Genomic DNA, 23,539 nt, shown 5'->3' with positions numbered 1-23,539 from the left:
TAAAGTGATTTATGTTTGGATACCTTTACAATAGAAATGATTTGTATGAAAAATGTTATTTGAATATTTTATGTTAAAATTGCTTTTGGGTGTGTTTAAGTAGATTTTAAACTAGATTTCATTTATTTTTTTTGCTACAAAATTGATTTCCAATTTTAGTTATTTAATTTTATGTTGCAATACTAACTTTTAATACAGTTGTGTAAAAATTATTTAAAAAAAGCATTTGGTAACTAAAATTCATTTTATTATCTTATAAAACATAAAAGTTAATTGGCCATTAATTAAGAAAGGCTTTGTGATGGGCCTGTACAGAGAAAGCGAAGAAAGAAAGAAAAAAATGTTACATGTCTTCTTCAACCTTCACATTTCTACAATAAGAACAAAATTCATAGCAACAAAAAATTACGCAACTTCAATCAAATCAACAGAAATATGGAGCAATGAATTTCTCAGTTACGTGAAGCGATTTTTCAAATATAAAATGGTATGTGAAAGGAACCGATGAGATATTAGGGCAAAATAGACAAATGTATGCTATATATTTCTGCGGTAAGGAGAATCGATTTCAAAAGGCTAGGAAGAGCAGCTTCATGAAAAATCGATTCTAAAGATTAAAAGCACGATGGCGGCATAGTCTTGATGGAGAACCAAACATGCCAAAATCACGTTTGATGATGCTGAACGTGCGTTTTACAACTCTCACCGCGTAACCAAATATGGGCTTAGTGAAAAATGTTAGTAGTTAGTTATTATATTAATATTTATGTTTATTCTTTTGTTAAAGTTTCAATTTAAGTTCTACAACTCCTTTAACCCTCAACTCAAGTTAGTTGAACTACCCAACTCTCCCACTTATGTGACCAACTAAAGGATGAGTATTATAATCATATATACAACTCTTTGACATATGTGACCACCTAAGATATAAATGATTAAAATAAATTATTTAAATGCACGATAATGATTGATTAAGATTTAAGAGATGAATATAAACAAAGTTATTAAATATAAATGATTCAAAGATAGACGGCTCTAATTTGTGACCACCTTGACCTAGAAAATACGTTTTCTAATTATTTTCGTCTTTTAGTTTGTAACACCATCCTATCTTGATTTAGAAAAATATGTTTGTTTCTTCTTTTACGTTTTTTAGTTGACAATGTCGGCCTATAAAAAAAATTACAACATCGGGGGTTGAAACTCTTAATTCGACAACATGGATTTCATTGATACAAGCTGTTAGGATAAAAAGTTTTCACATTGTCAATCAATCATAGCCGTCATGCTACTAGAAATATTTGATTTTTATCAAAATCACTTATGAAGTTAAAGACACAATTAATTGTGATGTATAAATAGGATAAAACTTTTTACATTATCAATGAAAAAAGTTAAAATCCTTTGAAAATCTTATTATTTAAAGATTTTATCAATTGCTCGTATATTTTATATTTGTTTTTCTTTTAGAGGTGTATATATACACACACAAAAAAAAATATTTAATTTTTCCTTCAAAATATAAAATAAACATAACAAAAATATTTTTATAATATATATCAAATAAATGATAAAATCATCAGATAATATTTGTTATAAACTATGAAGGTTGAGACCTACATTACCCCTTGATGAATTGTGGATAATTTACCCCTTAATGACAAGTAGAATTCGATTATGGAACGAAAGAGATGAATATCACATGTTGAATGAAGGGGAAGAAGAAGTTTGATGTTCTTGAAAAAAAATGGTAACTGATTGTAAGAAAAAAACTCTACAGGTGAAGTTTGATATGTGTTAATTTAATATGTATTTAGCCTTTGAATTAAATAAAATTGGTGGAATTTTAGTTTACTTTGGAGCTATTTTACTACAAAGTGTTAGTTTTTATTTTGAGGATCAAATAATAAAAAAGGAAGAATTTAGTTGAATTAAGAGTAATGATCAAAAGTGCAAGGACAGAAGAGCAAAAACAAGGTTTGTGCATGGGAAGCACGATCCAGTGCATGGCGAAGCACGATCCCTGTGCATAAGTAAATTTTTGACAAAAAGTAGCACACGACCCGTGCGTGGTGAAACATGATCGGTGCGTAGATGAGAGTTTTGGTCAGGCATAACTAGAAAGTAACACACGACCTATGCGCCCTGGGACCTGGGAGCTAGTCTGTGCACCATCATACAAAGAAGAATTTCAAAGGCCACCAACAAGCATGATTTGTGCGTTGAGGCACACGATCCGTGTGACTTGTGCAAAACCAAAATGACTCTTACACGCCTTTGCAATTATCTAGTTGATAGCTTGTAACTCGAATTTAATGTCTTGTTTATGATTCTAGGTTATAAATAGACATCATTTATGAGGCAAAAGATATCACTTCATACTTGTAATCTTACTCCAACGTTAAAATCAAGTTCCCATATTTTTCTTAAAGTTAAAGTGCACTTTTCCCCCTTAACTTTTAAAAACTTGCAATTTTGGCCCCCTAAGTACAAAAACTACAATTCTGGTCCCCTAAGATTTAGCCCCATTGCAACTTTAATCATTTTGGCCAATTTTGACCGGTCAATGCTGTAATTATTGAATTAAAAAAATTAAAAAAGCATATTATCATTTTTTAAATTAAATAAATGAAAATGAAATTAAAAAATAAAAAAAATCAGAAAAATTTGAAATTATAAGGTTTTTCTAAGATTATGACAAAATTAAGATTTCAATTGGACTTGCCATGTCATCACAAAGGCTCCACCTCATCAATTTTTCAACAATTTGTGAAAGGAAAAATGGCAAGTTGCATGCAGTTACAATTTTAGGAGTATTTGATTATTGAGTAAAAAACATATTATTTTTTTTTGTTGCAAAAAAATAAATAAATGTTGAATATTGCGAAATTGTGATGATGTAATATACTACGTTCCAATTGTATTGGGACAAATAGTGGCGGTGGCGGGTCAACTTTCACATTTTCTTTCCTAATTAACTTAACTCTATTTTGAGTTGAGCTGAGCTGAATAATTATGGCGATGCTATTGAGAAAACTATGCGATTCAGCATCATCATCGATTAAACGATCCACCAACACCACAAATTCTTCATCATCATCACGATCACACCAACATCATCATCATCATGCTCCGAGTCCTTTGGGTTTATTTGACTCACTCCCTCCTGACATACTCCTCAAAATCACAAGACTATTAGGCCCTAAACATGCTGCCAAACTCTGCCTCGTTTGCAAGTCATGGCGATCTCTCGTCTCCGATAACGAACTCTGGGCTCATTTTCTTCAGACTCACCAGCCTATACACTTTCACTCTATTCTCTTCTCAGAAACTAATTTAACCTCTGGTTACCCTCTTCCGTAAGTTATATATCATAAAGTAACGGTAACTAACTTGTGTTGTTTAATTGGAACTAATAATTTCATTTCATTTCAGAATCTTTGATACTCAGACGACACCACACGTTTCGTTTAAGCATGTTTTTGGTCACCGAGAGCAGCTTCCTCCCGCTATTATCATCGACGGTTAGTTAGTTGCTTACTTAGTTTATGTTTTTGGATTCACTCTGAGTTTGACGTGCTTCATAGGATAGGATGATGTTTTTTTAACTGCAGTTGGTTACTTACTTAGCTATATATGTTTGTTTTTGTATAGGTGGTTCTGGATATTGCAAATTTGGTTGGAGCAAAGAGGACCGTCCATTGGGACGAGTTGCTACCTTTTTGGTAAGATTATCTCCTTTGTCTAAAAGGTAGCTTTCTAATGATTTTAATAAAGGAGAGCTTTCTAAAAATATTTGATATTTGTTAAGAAGTGACAAGTTTATTTTATCTTGCTCAAACTATTTTTCTTCAACTTCAAAATAATACTATCTTTTTTCAAACAAATGTTATTTCTTTTGCTTTATTGGTTCCCTTTTAGTTATGTATTTGCTGGGGAATTTTATTTGCAGGAATTTGGTAATGTGGAAACGCCAATATATACTAGGCTTCGACATTTTTTTGCAACTGTCTATGGCAGGTGCGTGCGAGTCATTCTTGTTAATGAAACAATTTCTGATAATTTGTGCAAATATGAAAAGATGATCAATACTATACAGTAGCAATTGAGTTTTGGAAAGGGTCATTCTTTTCTACGATATGTTTGCGTATGTCGTGAGCAAATTCTATGTCTAATGGAAAGGATGAATTGATTGTTGTTTCTGCAGGATGAAGGTGAAACCAAGTTCTCAAGTGGTTGTTGTTTCATTGCCATTATGCCACTATGATGGTTAGTTAATGTTTTTTCCTCCATATTTGAAAATCACAATTACTTGCGTTAGTTGCGTATCAATACCGAGTTAAACCTTTCAGTCATACATAAGGACATATGTGGTACACTTGCGAAATTAGATCTTTAGGGACTAATTTGGTGACAAATTCTTTGGAGAAATAATGCCGTGACACTATTTTAGTTGATAAATATCCCAGTTGATAAATGAAAATGCTTGGCCTGTCTAAGGTCTACTTTCATAACAGTAAAATTGAAAATGTACCACGCAGTCACTGGCTTATAGTTGAAACTTATCAACCTATAACTGTATGCAATATGATTATCTGTGTAGATTGGTACACCAAGAAACCACATATCCATGTGCAAATTACACATTTCCATGCAGTTTTCTTCTTCAAGTAAAAGAAATATTAATGATTATATATGCTGTGCGCCTGCATATGTGGCACATATACATCGTTGAATTTAAAATTTGTATTAGGCAGATCAAGTCTACAAAATTTAATACAATTCAAGAGCTATTTGACATTTTAACTCACCATTTTGTTTTAAGTGTAATATGATACTTAGAATATTGGTAAATATTTAATATTAAATTACATCCATTGTCTAGACTCTAAAGTTTTGCATACATGATCATCAGGACTGTAGACAGTATAATATGATTCAGTGGTTGGTTAAATCTTCCATCTACAAAAAGTATTTGAAGGTGCTGCTGCCGATTTTGAGTTTTGACACATGGTGTCAACGAATCTTGATTTCGTGTGTCTGTATCTATGTTATTTCTATCCATTTAAAGATCTCTATCCTCCTTGCAGATACCGAATCAGCCAAAGCATCAAGACAGCAGCTTAAAGAAGCAATCTGTGCTGCTCTGTTTGACATGAATGTTCCTGCTGTTTGTGCTCTCAACCAGGTAGCATATTTTTGTGGGAACAAAGATATTACTTCCGCTTAACTTTTAACCTATGCTAAATAAGATTTCGATCTGAGTGTTGGACTTGGAGGGTCCATTCTTTTTGTTCTTTAATTTAGATAATTAGAAGAGACATAAATGGATTTAGGTCCTTGCACCTCTTTAAGGAGTATTCCCTGATCTTGATCCTTAACACAGTTCCGTATTCTCCTGAAATTGTTTAGTTCAAATCACTCTGCAAAGGTTAGTGAGCATATAATTTGTGAAGAATATCGTAGTTCAACAGTAAACAGAAAATAGCAAAGATAGAAAGGTAGATGAAGATGAAAATGTTGTAAATCAACGAGTAAATATCCAATTCTATTATTTTATTTAGTTTTGTGCTTCACTTGGTTTTACTATATTTACCTTAACTTATTTGTTTTCGATTTTGTGAAATTTTGTAAATGTAGGCAACTTTAGCTCTGTATGCTGCAAATCAAACTTCTGGAATAGCTGTTAATATAGGCTTTCAAGTTACATCTGTCGTTCCAAGTATGTTTTATGATTTTGCTGTCACATACAAATTCCTTATTATGCTTAATAATATATCTCTTGCATGAAATACTCCAATTGTTAGGAATGTGGAAACATTGAAAAGGACAATTGATATAAAGTATCGAAAGAAGAAAACAGTTCTGTTGAATACTGATATTAGGAGAGAGATCTCTCCTCGAAGGCTCAGAGCCATCGCTCTGGTCACTCAAATCATCAAAAGTTTACAAATCTTAATGACCCCCCTCTACCCGAACCCTCCTATTTATCATTTAACTAATTTCGCCTAACTAACAAGCTAACTACTCTAACTGTCCTGAACTAATTTCTCTTTTGAGAAAACAACCATTTTGTTCCTTGAAAGTGTGAGGTGATGTTGCGATAGTCTCTTAATATATCAAAATTAAAAAAAAATCCTCAATTGTGTATGTGGTCATCAAATGTGTCTTCTGTTAGTTGGTCTGGTCAGTTTGGTCTTTTTAAAAATAACAAATGAAAAACACACTCAATAATGATTTTGTAATTTTAATTCGTTTAGGGACTAGTGACATCTCATCACATGTTTTGGGACCAAAATAACTGTTTACTCTTTCTACTTTGTCCTAGACTCCTAGAAATACCCTATCATTAACATTCTGCATAATCGGGTTCAGAAGTTGTCAACACTAAAACACCGCCTCTTGTGTTATAATCAATGAGTTTATTGTTGATTTCTTCTGTTTCCTCCCCTGATTGAGCATATTTGCATTGTTGATTGACAGTTTTAAATGGTAAAGTGATGCGAAAGGTGGGTGTGGAGGTTGTTGGGCTTGGAGCACTAAAACTTACAGGATTTCTTAGAGAGAAAATGCAACAAAACAACCTATATTTTGAATCTTTATACACCGTTCGCACACTGAAAGAGGTATTTCTGTTGTCTTTTCTGTTTCGAAACACTTATCCGATGATTTTTTTTACTTATATTTTGATGCCACAAATGCACTTGGGAGCACAAAAGTGGACCCCTACACTGCTTATGAATTTAAGTCTAGCTGAAACATCTCTTAACCTAGTCACAATATTTGCCTTTTCCTAAGCTTTGTTAAGTTGAATGTGGTTGCCTGATACCTTGTTGGTTACATGAAAACAGAAGCTATGCTATGTTGCCTATGACTATGAAGCTGAGCTATCGAAGGATACACATGCATCATTTGAAGCCGCTGAAGGGAAGTTTACACTCTCAAAAGAGCGGTTTCAAACAGGAGAGATCTTATTCCAGCCACGTCTTGCTGGGGTGTAAGTTTTTGTACTTCTTTCAAACAACATATTAGTATTGCAGACTTGCTTCAGAGATTATATTCATGTCTGCTACTCTTTAGCAGCTTTGCTTGATAACTGACTGCACCTGTTACCTTTTCACTTCTGTTCTTTCTGATTTCAAACCATTTTCAATTATTAGTGGCATTTTTTTATATTTTGGAATAAGGTGATAATACCAATTTTAAACTCTATACAGTTTTTGTAATATTTTTCTGGAAGCATTTAACTAATTGGGAAACTAATGAACCTAAACCATACATTATTTATATGATATGGTGATATGTAATAATCGTCTATATCGTACAGTAGTAATTGACTCTGACCCCATTCCATCTTATTTGTTAATATTTTCCTAGCTTAACCATATTTATTACATTTTGTTATAGGCGAGCAATGAGTTTGCACCATGCCATAGCTCTCTGCATGGACCATTGTCATTCTGCAGAATTAGCAGGTGGCAGTGATTGGTTTAAGACCGTTGTCTTATCAGGAGGGTCTGCATGTTTACCAGGCTTAGCAGGTAAACTTCCCTTTTTATTTTGACAGTTTTCGTCTTTGCATCTGAGAGCATAAAGATAGAGTGGGAACCATGACACAGACTACCCATATATCATTGATTTTTAACTCTACTCTTGGGTTCATATACTTCAGAGAGGTTAGAGAAGGAACTTCATTCATTACTTCCACCGTATATGTCAAATGGAATCAGAGTCATCCCTCCTCCACACGGTGCAGATACTGCATGGTTTGGTGCAAAGCTTATCGGCAGTGTGAGCTATCCACTTAACTCTTAAACATTCACATTTTCCATGCTTTATAGGACTTCACTTTTATGTTGATCGAGTTCAAACATATTGAACCTTTGTATAAAACGGTTTGACTTGATTTGCATTAACGAATTTTGTGTCAGTTTATTTATGGTAGACATGATAAATAATTTGTGCCTCTGTAGAGCTGATTGTTTGTGAATTATGTTCAGTTGAGTACCTTTCCTGCCCCCTGGTGCATAACAAAGAAGCAATTCCGTCAGAAGTCTAAACTCAACCGGATATGGTGATTTGATCAAATCTTCTGTTCTTGATGATATAATTATTCTATAACAGCAATTCTGCTTAATACTTGTCCGTTAGTTACAAATGCTTTAAATACTTTATGCATAGCTTTGCTGATAAGAAGCCTTTATAGGCATCCAGTTTGTATAGAATGAAAAAGAGACAGATAATCTGTAATGTAAGTATTGTACCATGTTAATAATGTGTATTATTGGTTAATTGGTTATGTATGTCTAACCGTGAATATAAAAAAAAACAGGAAAAGATTGATGGAGAAACTAGGTAGTGTACCATGTTCCTGGCAAGGTTTGGGTGAATATGATCAGTGGTGCTGTGGGTATGGCCAATGGCAAGGAGTCACCACAGTGGTTATACTTCAACGGTGGAACCAGTGGCGAGGAAGGTTGCTGTGTGAAAAGGAGGAGATGCTTCGTAGAAAACGAGTGATAACCACATTTTTCAAAACTAGCAGCAATTTCAATGTAATACTTCAAAATTTAAAATTCTGAATCACATTAGTTATTTTAGACAGTTTAAAGACTAACTACATGTTTTTACTTCTCGTCTTGAACCAACAAAACGAAGATCAAAACAAGGACTTGAAAAAGAACACCCAAGAATTCTATAATGGTATGATAATAATACAAATAATCTTGGCTTATCCTCGAGCTAAACACATGAAATAGTCGGTAGAGTTGAAACTCGTCATGAAACATACGAAACTGTAGAGACTGATTGAGTTTGCGATGGCTAAAATTCCAAGAAACCAAACGAGTTCCAGAGAAAGGATGAAGATCAACTCATTGATGGACGATGATAATTGGCTCAGAATTTATTTTGGATCATAGGTTCACATTTTATGCAACTAAATGATATTAATAAACCATTTGTTAACCATGTCTTCACAGGATGGTTTAGGATGAGGTGCTGCATTAATTGTTTGTTGAGGAATCTGCTATTCTTGCCATATTTGTTGGAATCTGTTTTTCTTATTTTGGACAAATGTTGATCTGTTTTGTTGAGTTTTAGTGGCATGTACTTAAACATGTCAATCACATCTTAGATTAATTGCAAAACCCCACAGAAAGGACCATAATACACTTGTTCATGTAGCACACGAGGATGGCCAGACATGGTTCCATCACAATTTAGTTTCACCACACTACAAGGAGGAGGGGAAGACCCAACATGAGGCATATCAGTCAATTTAAATTCCTCCCCATAAGTTTCTTCAACTTTCAATTATATTCTAAATCCTCTGAATGTCAACAACCAAGAGCTGGACCCCTTCTAACCGTAATCAGGCACCTGTCAGTCTAACAATACATCCATTACATTCTCACTTGGACCACCTATTGATGAACACAAAAATTAATATGTTAAAATACCTATATCCATGGAGGCTTGTGCTGATTGAATGAATGAATATCTGTTGAATGAGGGTTGAGATCATAATACACGTCCTACACTCTACAGATACTAGTAGTAACTTAACATAGTTTTATGTTATAATATTATTTTTCTCTGTTAAATTCTAAATGTCTATAGATATATGTTATCCTCGTATGTTTATATCTATCTATATAAATACAAAAGGAGATGGATTCATGTGAACAAGTTAGTTATTCACACACATCTTCTCTTCTCAATTGTCTGTCATTCCTAGCTACTTCTAGTTGAAAAACTCCAATGAGACACTTACTTCCCCCAAGACTAGTTGTTAGAAACTGCTTTTGCCACCTAATCTTGCAATCCCTCAAAACATGCAACAAAGTTTCAAAATCGGCACAATAAAGTGGGACATCGACTGGGCTCAGTCATTCTTACATTATATCATAAAAAAAATCTATACAAATTTAATCAATAAATTCATTTGAAGTATTATTTCAGTCAAAATCATTAACCTAAATATCTAATTTCAATCAAAACCAAATAAAAAACAAAAATCAAAACTGTTCCCTTTTCACACTCTAATCTCATATTCTACAATTTTTCCAATTATATTAAATGTTTACTTCATTCAATTTCATAGTTTTTAAAAATATTTTATACATCCCAAATTTATAATAAATCCTCAAATATTTGAAATGAGCATCTAAAGATTTCAGATGAAAACTCCAGCGATACAATTAAATTGAAAATAACCAATGAATTGATACAAAAATGAGATATTTATATGACATATAATTTAAATTAAAAGAAAAATTCGGTTTTTTAAATAGTGTTTCTTCTTAGTCAAGGGATATAAGAACGACTTCACAGGTATAATATTTGTTTGGTCACAACCACAAATAAAAGTGATTTGAGCACATAGACATAAGTTAAAAAGAGAAAAAAAAATGAGGGTAGGTTCACCAACATTAAAAAAAAGTAAAAAGAAAAGGTAAAAGAAGAATATGAATTAAATGATATATATATGTGTGAAATTATTCTTTTAAAAAGAATATGAAATAATTAAATAATATGTATTTTTATGTGTATGTGTCCAAATCATTTTAATTTGGGGTTGCGACCATAATAGGTTATAGTTAGATTTTTCCATTCTCAACATAAACACTAACAATACTAATATCGAGATTTGCAGGGTTTCAAAGTTTCGGGATTGCGTCAGTCGTGCAAGAGAAGATGAGTCACACGTTGAAAGAGAAGGTTCAGTTTTGACATAATTTTGATCTTGTGTACTCTGTGGTTTTGTATCCTAGTCATCCTTCTGTTTGACATAGGACGGTGTGAACTCGAAAGAGTCGTTAATACTTGTTGTCGTACAAGGAGTTGATGGATCTTGAATTGTTTCTGTGTTGGCAGACGGCACATACGCCAGTTTAATAATATTGTCATTCACTTTGTTTAATTTGGATTGTGAGGCTCGAAAGGGTCGTTTATCTTGTTGCTATTGTTGCAGAAAGTTGATGGTACATGAACTGTCTCCGTATCGACCGAGGGTTCAATCACCGCAAGACATTGAGTTAGTTTTAGGATTAATTAGAGATTGATACACTTGTGTGTTGTTTTAATTTTTGTATCACCCGTTTGGGGCTGATTTACACTCCTGTGTGGTTTTACTGGGTTAGGTTTATGTCCCCCAATTTTTATGTATTTTTTTCCCTTTTTAAAAAAATATTTATGAGCATTTGACAAAAGATTAGAGTATGGTACCAACTTAATTGGGAGCCTATCTTTTTTATGTCATTTTGCTTTTGTCTTAAAAAAAACAATACTAATATTGATTATTTTAAAAAAGAGAGTTGTTTTTGTTTTTTAACAAAAAGAAAATAGTTTTTTTTTTAATTTTTTTTTTATGAAAAAAATAGTTTTATATAAAAAAATGGAAAAGTAATTTGTTCCTCCTCCTTTCTTTTCCCCCTTTCCACGGGTTAAAATTCCTCCCCCCTTGGTATGGTTGGTACCAAACATTGAGCTAAAATTAGGGTAGAAACTATGTTTTTTTATCCTTAACATGAGCATGGTGTTGTCCAAATATAGATCGTAAAACTAGTCATGTCAAATTCCTTGTACTCTCTTTCACGTGTGGGATCATTGAGAGTGAAATGTTATGTTTATCATGATGAAACCAAACATCAAGGCAAAACATTACACAAATTTGGATGAGTCACACGTGGTCTCTGTTTCACACGATAATAATACATGTTGACAGGCCTGTGATTGGTCGCTATTTCCCAAATGTCCGTTTTTTTTAACGTGGGAGTTCTCACAACCACACCATAATGTCTCCAAATTTAATTCACTTGTCATTTTTCAAAACTATTTAATTTCGATAGTGATATTTATCTTTCTCATTTACTTGACACGCCAAATATTTTCTAGCCTCACAATTTTGAATACCTTACCTCTTCCTTTCTTTTAACCATTTTCTCAATTCACTATTGTCAACTTTTTAACACCCTCTTGGTGGTCTCAATACTTTTTGTATTCAAGTTTTTATTGGTTCCATTTTAAGATTAGTTTTTATAGAAATATCTATTGAAAGATGTGGACATTTTAAATGGATAGTGAATAGTGCTTAGTATTTTCTTAAGTAATCGCATTTTGTTAATAATTGAATAAAATTAGCATTGAACTAAATTTCTTTGATAACAAACAAATATGAGAACTTGATTTAAACAAGTGACACTTGCATAACAATAGAGACAAACAAATTCCCCTAAAAAAATAGAGACAAAAATTTAGAGCCTCTTTAAAATAATTTTTGTTTTCAGTTTTTGAAATATACAAGTCATCTTATTACAATAGTTATCCTTTTACATGTTTTAGTTTTAATCCTCAAAACTAAAAAATTCAAAACAGTTTCCAAAATTGTAATTTTAAAAAATAGTTTAGCAAAATAGTTTTTAATTTTCAAGTTTTTAAAAACTAAAAAAGAGTTTTTGAGAAGTGTTTCAAAATAGTCTTTTTTGCTGGTATGTGTGGTCTTTCTTCTGATATAAAAACTAACAACATATTATTATTTTTTTACATATGATTTTGTCAAGACCCCTAATATTAAAGAAGATAAAATGATTCTAGAGGTGTATAATAGATTTTAATAATTTTGGATGTTCTCGAGTTAGATTGATTTTACTTCTTAGAATTAAACTTGAAGTTATAATATATGGTTTTTGTATTTACAATTGATTCAACCCACTTTTACAATAATGCATCCAAACATAATTAATAGTTTGCATCCCTATACTAGGGTTTTGGAAACGCGGTCTATGTTAGATATGTTGTGGAAATCTAGGATATATCTTCTCATAGCTTAACTTTTTTGTACACTTTATTTTTTTTTTTTTTATTTTCTAAAAATCTGTTACAACAAATTGGTTTTAAATAATAGGTACATATTCTTCAAAAAATATATATTTTTTTATCATAAATACTTTACATCCATAGATTTACTCATTTGTGCTAGTTTAATTTAGAGCAAAACTTACATGCATCTTCTTACGCATTTTTCGTATGATTTTTAACTATAAATTCACTTTTGGTTGCTAAAACAAACTTTAAGAAAAAATGAATTTGTGGTAATCATAAGTAGTTTAGTTAAGAATCTTAGAAAATGTATATAAGTTTTTTTTTTTAATTTATGGAAAGGAATTTATTTTAACATAAAAGAGAGAAAAGCATGATTGCTACATAAAAGGTATGTATATAAAAGGATAGAAAACATTTGATGTTGCCTCGTAAGAAGTAAATTTTTACCATATTAAGCGTCAAAGAAAGTACATAGACTTACACAGTGAGTTGTTGTAATGTATTTATGTGATCCTTGAACGTTATCCTTTTTGTCTAAAGCCTGTGCACTGAAATCAAAGCTAAAAGACATAATCACTAAAAGCTTACCTATCCAACTGCAGCCAAACACAGTACAGCCTTTGCTACATTCCTTATGAGTCTAACTCAGTTTTCAACTTCTATGAATTTTGGTTAATTTCATTTGTGTAAGATATTCTATTTTCAGTTAAAGATTTCTCATTTTTTGCAGATTTTATTGACTTTTTGTTAGTTTGATTCTTCATTTCATTAAATTTGCATGGCATGCCATTCCTTTACTTGGTTCACCATTCTCCAACATGTGATTTATTTCATAGGTTTATATTATAATATAATTATAATTAAATTAAATACATATACACACAGCTTTTATTTTTATTTTATTTTATTTTGTTGGTCACTCACCCTCCTCTCATGATAGTACTATCTACATTCATCTTTTGCATTTAATTATGTCTCTTTTGTGACTTGTCATGCTCAATGATCATTTCAATTTTCATCACTTAACATTCATATATAATTTTTTTTGATAGGTCATAGTTGATAGATATTAGACTAATTCATAGATGGAGAAAAAGGAATCATCAGCTAATTCTGGAACCAGTAAAGAATCTGTGAACAAATGGATGGCATTTGCTAACAAACCAGATGAAAACTCAACATCAACAAAGGCTCCTTCTGGTGATAATGATCAAATTCTAACCGAAGCAAGTATAGCCGAGAGAGCTGCGGAATGGGGACTAGTGGTAAACTCAGGCAATTTGGTAGCAGCAGTTGAGACAAGTTCTTCTTCATTGGATGGTGATAAGAGCAAAGGCATGTCAGATAGGTTTGCTGATTCGACAAGGACTTCAGGGGAATCGAATTATGGTTCGGAGGCTAAATTGTCGGGGCTGTTTCCAAGAGTTTCGCAAGAATTGAAGGACGCGTTGTCTACACTTCAACAAACATTTGTTGTCTCAGATGCAACTAAACCTGATTGTCCTATCTTGTATGCAAGCAGTGGTTTTTTTAGTATGACTGGTTACTCTTCTAAGGAGGTTATTGGAAGGAATTGGTGAGCATTTTTTCCCTTCGTTTTCATTCGTAGAAAGCAATGTTTTTAAATTGCAGTCGCAGATTCAATTCTCTCTGGTGCCAATTTGAGGGGGTTAGTTTAGCTTCTTCAAAAAAAAAAAAAATTGCAGTCGCAGATGCAGATGAGTCGGAGTCCATATATTGTGAGAAGTTATAGACCAATTCAGCTGATACGGTCGAAATTGCAGTTAACTTTGATAGCAAGATATATGCTGCTTTAGCATAGGAGAGTGAGTCTTTGTAGGTATAAATAGCTAGGAAATTATGTAGTGATTTAAATTGCGGTCAAGGATGTAGTTAGGTAAGAGTCCTTGATTTAGTGAAAAATTACAGAAATGTTCAGCTGATGCAGTCAAATTTGCAGTGAACCAAGAGAATTTCTAGGTATATAGGTAGAAAATGTGATTATTTTTTAATGAAAGAAGCCAATTTCTTGTTGCAGCCGATTTCTTCAAGGACCTGAAACTGACCAGAACGAAGTAGCAAAAATTCGGGATGCAACGAAGAATGGGAAAAGTTATTGTGGCAGGCTTTTAAACTACAAGAAAAATGGAACTCCGTTTTGGAATCTTCTCACTGTCACTCCAATTAAGGATGATCGTGGCAATACTATCAAATTCATTGGGTTAGTCCTGCTTTTCCTATCTGGGTTTTCTTGCCTTATCTTGTGTATAATGTGACTAGCGGAAAAGACATTATGTCTATGCCTCTATGGTGTAGTAGAAGTTTAGAACTGTAAGCATTATATCATTTGATCAAGATAATCATGCAGTCAAGGGTTCGTTGTATTTGGATGAAGATCACACGACCTGTAATCTGAGTTCACCTAATCTTCCTTGAAGTTAAAACTTGGAATATAAGCCGTTCGATTTTCATCCACTTGTCAAGTGTGACTGCAAAGAATCCAACTCCATCAGGGATATACCTTGAAAATTAGTTATGTATTAATGTAAACACGATGTAGATAAATATGTTAGCATACTATTAGTTAGTAATAGGTTTCATAGAATGTGATTAACAAAGCTGTTGCATATGACTACAGAATGCAGGTTGAGGTGAGCAAATACACAGAAGGTGTGAATGAGAAGGCACTAAGACCAAATGGATTACCAAAATCATTAATTCGCTATGACGGTAATACAAACAATTGAGCCATTTTTTGAGATATTGTGTGATGATGATTCCAACTTCACATGTAATCGTGTAATTTCTCATTTGCTAGCTCGTCAAAAGGAGGAAGCTATGGGTTCAATCACAGAGGTTGTTCAAACCGTTAGGAATCCAAAATCGATTATTCGCAGTAAGAACGATGACACTGCAACCATCATGCATGAAGAGCCGGAGAATCTCAATCATGATTTTGTTTTGCCAAAGTCTGTTGAACCTGTGAACGACACTACAACACCTGGTAGACAAACTCCACTGAAATTCCATGGCGATAATAATAATATGTCGCGCTTTAGTTCTTACGAGGAAAGGAACAACAAATCATCAAGAAAATCTGGAATTACTTCTTTGAAAGGGTACTTTGTTTATTATTTATTCTTTAAATTTGATCCATAATTCACTTCTAGTTTGTATAAAAAGGATTACTGTTTTGAAACTTTCAATAATACTTATATGTTTTCTATTTTGTTGCAGTGTTAAAGGGAAATCTATGAGTTCTGTAGGGAGAGATAAGGACAAGACTATTGTTGAACCTGAAGTTTTGATGACAAAGGAAATAGAGTGGTCCAAATATGAGCTAAGAGAGAGGGATATAAGACAAGGAATTGATCTAGCAACCACATTGGAGAGGATAGAAAAGAATTTTGTGATTTCTGATCCTAGACTTCCAGATTGTCCAATTGTAAGATTAATTAATGACATTTTTATTTTATTGAGAGCAATTGGTGCTTTCTTCCCTTGAAAATGAAAATTCTTTGTCTTAGAAGCATACTTTATTATATTTCACCTAATACATATTAAACTTCTAAGTTTAACATATATACATAAAAGATTATTATCATGTATATAGAGTATGAAACTTGTCAAGTGTGATGATATAATACCTCGAGTTATTATTCTTGGTTTCTTTGCAGATATTTGCATCAGACAGCTTTCTCGAGCTTACAGAATATACACGAGAAGAAATTTTGGGTCGAAACTGTCGGTATAAGTTATACTATATATTCATGCATTTTTTTTCCTTGTAGAATTTCTGATTATATACACTTGTGACTTGTAAATTGACCACTTTACAAAAAGTGTGTTCCCTTTCAAAAAAAAAAATCAGCAATCATAAAGAGTATATTCTAAAGAGTGTGTTGCAGTATTTCTCATTTTTAAAATTAATGTTGAAATTCTTTGGAGGATCAAAGTTATGATACTTGCATTATTGAGAAACAAAAGCAATGACTGGAATCTTTTGAGGACCAGTGATGATGCTTGTATCTTTGAGAACAAGCATAGTTGTTTTCTCATATTTTCTCTCTGTCTGTGGCTTTCTATTTTATGATGGATAGATAGTCTGTAAAGTTAAGCGTTTTTGGTTATTTATGGTAACGAATGGTAAATTTTTCATGGTTAAGATATAATGTCCTAAAAGTCCTGTCTCTTATTCACTTAGATTGACATCTACTTCACATAATTTATAGGTTTCTTCAAGGACCAGAAACAGACCAAGCAACTGTCAATAGGATTAGAGATGCTATCAAAGATCAGAGGGAAATCACAGTTCAGCTGATCAACTATACAAAAAGTGGTAAGTTATTGGTCAAACTAGAGTATCTACACTCGCAACTGCGATGTAAAACCGAGGATAAGTCAAACTATTGAGCATCAACACTTCTGACTCTATTTCCTCATTGGAGGATGAATTATCCTCTTCCAAAGTTTTAAATCGCGGTCGCAGAAAAATATTTTGTGACTAAATGTGGCCTCAATCACAGTTGTGTTTCAGTCGAAAAGACATTAAAAACCCTGATGTTGCAGCCCAAATCATGGTCGCTGTCCTTTTTCTTAAACACTGCTACCTTCTAATTATTCATCTCTTTTCTCCGATGTAAATTTCCAATTATCAAAATAAAGAAAAAATGTTGTACTTTCGACTAAGACTAAAAGGATGTAATAATGTGGCAACTATGGCTCTATCTGGATATTGTGTTTTTGGCTTTCAAATTGAGCATCATTTTGTTATTGATAAGATGAGCCCTTCTGATTTATAATTTGTAGGAAAGAAATTCTGGAATTTGTTTCACTTGCAACCTATGCGTGACCAAAAGGTGATTAAAATACTCTATTATTCTCCTAGAACAGAATTAACTTGAACCATTAAAAGTTAATATCTATTTATTTATTAATATAGAGTGTTAATTTTAATGATTTTATGCTTAGGGTGAACTTCAATACTTCATTGGTGTACAATTAGATGGAAGTGATCATTTAGAACCTTTAAGAAACCGCCTGTCCGAGGGTTCTGAGATACAAAGTGCTAAATTGGTAAGTGTTATGAATCTCTTTCTTATAAGTATTTATCTTTGAATTCACCTTGAGTTAGATATGTTGACTAATTTGAACTTATGTACGAACGTAAAAGCTTGGGAGAACTTATGAAAACAATGTATAACATGTTTAGAATACAATAATGTATCATGGCACTATTCACATAATTTATGTTACCAGGTGAAAGCCACTGCAGAAAATGTTGATGGAGCTGTTAGAGAACTTCCTGATGCCAATTTGGTAAGGTATTCCTTTTGGGTTATAAATAAAATAGTATATATTGTTTCATATTTTTATGTAAAAAAATAGATTATGATTGATTTTGTACTTATTTGGTTACAGAGACCAGAAGATTTGTGGGCAATTCATTCTCAAGCAGTTTCCCCAAGACCACACAAAAGGGACAATCCTTCTTGGGTAGCTATTCAAAAGGTACCAATTTATTTGTTTCACTTCCTTTGTGGTGAAGTTTATACAAATAATATATACTTCCTTTTTCTATATCTAGATTAAAAAAGTCATATATATTTTGTAATTAATATTCTTATACGTATGTTGCATACAATTTGTCAAAAAAAAAAAAGGTAAGTTATTTACATCAACATTGTGTGGAATAAATGTGCAAAATACTTTTCATCTACATAATTGTTATGTAAAATGTGTAAATAATCAATTTAATTAATTTGTTTAATGACATTCGTTTAGATAACTGCAAGAGGAGAGAAAATTGGGCTTCATCATTTTTCTCCCATAAGGCCCTTGGGTTGTGGAGATACTGGCAGGTAATTAATTAACTTGCCCATATGATTGTATTCAGAATCAAATTTCCTTCACTACTGTAATACATTTTTGTTCATAATATTTTCCTTTTCATTCAATGTGTTTGTTTAATCTTGAATCACAAACGTTTAACATGGTAATAGAAGATAGATTATTCAGTGGATCAAGGCAGTTTACGATGTACTTGCAAAATCGTTTGAAACCTTAATGATGATACAAGTCACTCCCTCATAAGTAGAACTTCACGGTGGTACTACTTGTTTTTATGGCTGAGATGGTGACTTGGTCGACAAGCGAAACAAATATAAGTTGAGTTTTGAAGCACACATTCGTTTTCCATGGTTTTTCTTGAACATACACTTATCAGATCATTGTATCAATCATGACGACGAAGAGTACCGTCAGCTTATATTTCTAGAGGGTGAAGTCAGTCATCGTTGGAGTTTCAGACGATTTTCAAGTACCTGTCTATGGTTGGCCACCTATCAAAATGTGTCTAACTTAGAAAATGCTTACGATGGAAAGTGTTGTTTATTGAGAGACTGTTAAGTTGGATAAAAAAACCACAAAGCGAGATGTTGTTCTGTTTTGTGTTGCAGTGTTCATTTAGTGGAACTCCAAGGTACTGGCGAACTATATGCAATGAAGGCAATGGAAAAGTCTGTAATGCTAAATCGTAATAAGGTATGATGAGCATTTCTAAGAAAGTTATTAGTTTTCATATTATTGTAATTCAAATATCTATTTATGAACAATTAGTGATCCCTGTTAGCAATTTGAGATATGATTACAGGTTTCGAAACACATGACTCTAGTGATATGATTTTACTAATATTCTCTGCTATGCCACTAGACAGTTCAACTATAATTTTTCAATTGGGATGAAGAGACATAGTTATTTTATCTCATTATTTTATTTACCTAAAATTTACTTGTCTGTTTTTTATTACAGGTTCATCGAGCGTGCATTGAAAGAGAGATTATATCATTACTGGATCATCCTTTTCTTCCAACACTATACACCTCATTTCAAGTAAGTCTCACTTGTGTAGTAGTATCTTGTGAATTATTACTCTTATCTTATTAAGACTAAATAAAATGCATGAAAATTTCAGTTTTGATTATTACTTAGCTGTATTATTGATTCAAGGAAGTCTTGAAAACTAATAATAGCAGTGCCTATTGAGTATTGGCTGCTAACCGTCTGTTCTGATATTTCCTTTGTTTTAACAGACAGACACACATGTATGTTTGATTACTGACTTCTGCCCTGGGGGCGAGTTGTTTGCATTACTCGACAGGCAACCCATGAAGATTTTAAAAGAAGATTCAGCAAGGTATTTTGGTTTTCCATTTTTCCTTACCTTAGGCCGTATATGATTGCTTGAAATTTTCTGCGTCGATAATATTGATGATTCTTGTATGCAATGTCATACTAGATGTTCGATAAGATATATGTGAAGTCATCACTTAATTACTATCATTGGAATCCATCATCTGATTTCCTTTATAAATTGATGTCTAGTAGATAAATCTATTTGTTAAGAGAGGGATATATAACCTTAACTAAGGTCCTAACCTGGTTTCTGGTTTTATGAATGAAAAGAAGTTAGGCATTGGGAGAGGTTTTTCCCTTTAACTGGACTCGGATTAGTCATGGACTAATGTGGTTTTTTTATACCGAGGACTAAGACAAAATGATTAATTTTCTGCATGTTTCCCTTATGTATAATTTGAAACCACACTTTCAATTTTGTTCTTTCACGTATTCATCCCCATTCACATGCATACCACCTTTCTAGCACAGCCTTTAGACTTCCAACCATAAATTTCATCTGAATCATTCCCTTGAAATATGTCAAGTAGCTGACAGCTTAATATGAGTGTAGAGCTGACATGGTTTATGAATGTTATAAGAAATTGAAAATACAGTAAAACTTGTTGGTGAATACATATTTAGTGTGAAGTTTATAATTAGTTTATAACAAGGTTTATGAAGGTTATAAGAAATTGAAAATGCAGTAGAATTAGATTTAGGGTTCTAATTATATGCTTTAAAGATGTTTGTATTATAAATTTATATTACAGGCCCTTACAGTTTATGTTAACTTTTACTGTTTCCAGGTTCTATGCAGCAGAGGTTGTTATTGGTTTGGAATATCTCCATTGTTTGGGTAAGCTGCTCATTCCCTATTAACATAATATGATACAATATGATATGCCTACACAATAATCCTAAACAATAAATACAAAGACTATAATATGTTTTCTTTTGCATAATTCAGTTGAACTTAGCTTTGAAGAATCACATTGTCCTTTACTATGTAATCTGAATATTGTTGTTGAATCTGTCTAGGTATAATTTATCGTGACTTAAAGCCTGAAAATCTCTTACTTCAGAAGGATGGCCATATTGTATTAACTGATTTTGATCTATCGTTTATAACATCCTGTAAACCCCAGGTACTTACCCTTGTTCTAGATAACCGTAGCTCATATAAATATATTCTTGACGCACAAGAAATTCCCCAGCATTCTCACCTTTTTATATTTATTGGTGCAGGTTGTGAAGCAGTCATTACCTGGTAATAGAAGAAGATCTCGAAGTCAGCCACCACCTATATTTGTTTCCGAGCCAGTAACACAATCAAACTCATTTGTTGGAACTGAAGAATACATTGCCCCGGTATGGTGAATTTCTTAGTCTCCTGTGTTTGCTTCTTATCTTACTCTAAACTGCATGGTCTATATTCCGGCTTGCAGTACAACATTTCACTTCAGCTATATACTAATAAATGAAGTACTCCCTCCGTCCCAAATTGTATGACGTTTTGGGCATTTCACACATATTAAGAAATGTAATTAATATTGTGTGGGAAAGAGATATTATGAGTTGTTTTACAAAATTGTCCTCAATAAATTGATATGGGAAAGATAAATGAAGGAATTGAAAGAAGAGAGAGTAATAAATAGTTAAGGATATAATAGGAAAAGTAACATTAATTTTTCACTGGTATTGTAAAACGACATACAATTTGGGACAAATATTTTTTCTAAAGTGATATACAATTTGGGACGGAGGGAGTATATAAATACTGTGCACACAGCTTATTGTGAATTGTATTTAAGATAGTCAACCAAATCGTGTAGTTTTGTAATTTAGATAATTTCAACAAAAGGTAGGCAGGCTTACGCATAATAGTCCATGCATTATGTACAAAAAGTAGTGTGTTAAAGATGTAATAACAGAGAAAATAGGGCAGATATTTGTAAGTTTGGAAAAAAAATGGTGATTGATTTCATATTATATTTTTCAAAATGAGGTATGTGAGTATGTCAGTACAGTTTCATCTAACCTAAGGTTTATTACTGTGATCTATTGAAAGTCATGATGAGCATAAATTATTTTATTGTTTATTTGTTATCATTATCATCATTCAAGGGTTTTAGGTTACTTGATATCAGGAAATCATAACCGGAGCGAGGCATACAAGTGCTATAGATTGGTGGACCCTTGGTGAGCATTTCCATCTTTTTGTCTGCATACTGAAAATGGAGCATGCCATTTTTCCTCTTATGTAAATAAACCAACTTGTTTGCATACAAAATATTCACAATCTTGTTTATGATGTCCTGAATATAGGAATCTTGTTGTATGAGATGCTATATGGTCGCACACCATTTAGAGGAAAGAATAGACAGAAGACATTTTCCAACATCTTACACAAGGATCTTACCTTTCCAAGCAGCATCCCGGTATATTAAAGATCTTACCGAGAGATATGTAAATGTATCACCTAAAAAGATTCGTAAAGTCATTACTTAGAACATGTATCAACAACTGCAATAAATTACCTGATATATGAATTGTGTATATAGATTGTTACCGTTTTCGGAGATATTGTCCTGATCATGCATCAACCGATACAATTTGACATATTTTGCAGGCTAGTCTTGCAGCCAGGCAGTTGATTAATGCACTATTGCAAAGAGACCCTGCCAGTCGTCTAGGTTCAGCAACAGGAAGCAATGAAATCAAACAACATCCTTTTTTCCGTGGAATCAATTGGCCTTTAATCCGCAACATGGTAGTATCCTTGTGATTTCCTTTAAATTTAGTGATTAGAAATAATATCTTCATCATAGCAAATGGTTTAGGTCTGGTTCAACTGGTGTTTAAAAGTAATTTTATCATTTAGAAAAGTTAGAAGCGATATTATTGCAATAACCACCACCACCTGTAATTATCTATTTCATGCAGAGTCCACCCCCATTAGATGTTCCTCTTCAATTCATAGGAAAAGATCCAACGGCCAAGGACAAGAAGTGGGAAGATGATGGTGTTCTCAATACCTCCATTGATATGGATATTTTTTGAAGTTCAACAGAAGATTCGTCAGTATGGGATGTTTTGTTATAGTGATTCATGTTTCAAAACAATCACTATAACTGAGATATTCAAGTGCAAGAACTTCGTCTATCGATCTGGTTGGTGTCCATTGCCATATTGCGTAGGGTCAGCATAAAAGTATCATGTACATTGAATAAAGCCAGAAGATGTTTTACTGTTTGAGACATGCTTCATAGTTTACGCTCATGGACGATACATCAATATTGTATTTTTGTAAATGGCTTAAAATCGTAACTGAGAGTAGCACGAAGAGAATTAAACATAGCATGTAAAATCATATGTTGTATCATTATCAAAGGTTGTTTGTGCATTTGTCAACCTAAACCAATGCAGATAGAGAAAAACTCGTCATTGATGTAAGTTTTTGTTTATATTGTATTTTTGTTGTTTGTTTTTCTTATGTAGTTTTAGGTATTTTGCTTAGCAATGTAGTCTAGGAATAAA

The 23,539-nt window shown here is 32.6% G+C and overlaps 2 protein-coding genes across 7 annotated transcripts; both read left to right on the top strand.

Moving 5' to 3' along the window:
* The first annotated feature begins 2,953 nt into the window (after window positions 1–2,953).
* LOC11444286 (actin-related protein 8) lies at window positions 2,954–8,721 on the top strand. Of its 4 annotated transcripts, XR_005643602.1 has the most exons (14): window positions 2,954–3,359; window positions 3,436–3,524; window positions 3,655–3,725; window positions 3,953–4,020; window positions 4,208–4,269; window positions 5,091–5,188; window positions 5,641–5,722; window positions 6,484–6,626; window positions 6,852–6,997; window positions 7,408–7,541; window positions 7,673–7,791; window positions 8,001–8,251; window positions 8,333–8,555; window positions 8,659–8,721. XR_005643602.1 is itself a non-coding variant. In XM_003628906.4 (12 exons), the coding sequence occupies exons 1-12, from the start codon at window positions 3,016–3,018 to the stop codon at window positions 8,076–8,078; spliced, it is 1,434 nt and encodes a 477-aa protein (XP_003628954.1). In that variant the 5' UTR covers window positions 2,954–3,015; the 3' UTR covers window positions 8,079–8,303. The 4 variants fall into 4 exon arrangements, 1 of the variants encoding a protein (XP_003628954.1); XR_003008010.2 differs by having other exon boundaries at window positions 8,333–8,721; XR_005643603.1 differs by having other exon boundaries at window positions 7,974–8,251; window positions 8,333–8,701.
* Window positions 8,722–13,265: 4,544 nt separating this feature from the next.
* LOC11445312 (phototropin-2) lies at window positions 13,266–23,473 on the top strand. 3 transcript variants are annotated; one of them, XM_003628907.4, is made up of 23 exons: window positions 13,268–13,511; window positions 13,878–14,401; window positions 14,864–15,046; window positions 15,464–15,555; window positions 15,644–15,944; window positions 16,063–16,270; window positions 16,503–16,573; window positions 17,058–17,164; window positions 17,635–17,684; window positions 17,797–17,901; window positions 18,085–18,144; window positions 18,247–18,336; window positions 18,610–18,686; window positions 19,284–19,368; window positions 19,637–19,717; window positions 19,918–20,021; window positions 20,809–20,858; window positions 21,041–21,147; window positions 21,248–21,370; window positions 22,150–22,201; window positions 22,328–22,440; window positions 22,632–22,772; window positions 22,946–23,473. In XM_003628907.4, the coding sequence occupies exons 2-23, from the start codon at window positions 13,911–13,913 to the stop codon at window positions 23,060–23,062; spliced, it is 2,808 nt and encodes a 935-aa protein (XP_003628955.2). In that variant the 5' UTR covers window positions 13,268–13,511; window positions 13,878–13,910; the 3' UTR covers window positions 23,063–23,473. The 3 variants fall into 3 exon arrangements, 1 of the variants encoding a protein (XP_003628955.2); XR_005643600.1 differs by lacking the exons at window positions 22,632–22,772; window positions 22,946–23,473 and having other exon boundaries at window positions 13,266–13,511; window positions 22,135–22,201; window positions 22,328–22,380; XR_005643601.1 differs by lacking the exons at window positions 22,150–22,201; window positions 22,328–22,440; window positions 22,632–22,772; window positions 22,946–23,473 and adding an exon at window positions 21,768–22,053 and having other exon boundaries at window positions 13,266–13,511; window positions 21,248–21,483.
* Window positions 23,474–23,539: the final 66 nt, after the last annotated feature.

This window comes from Medicago truncatula, chromosome 8, assembly GCF_003473485.1.
Source record: "Medicago truncatula cultivar Jemalong A17 chromosome 8, MtrunA17r5.0-ANR, whole genome shotgun sequence".
NCBI lineage: Eukaryota > Viridiplantae > Streptophyta > Magnoliopsida > Fabales > Fabaceae > Medicago > Medicago truncatula.
This window is presented reverse-complemented; position numbering and strand designations above follow the sequence as displayed.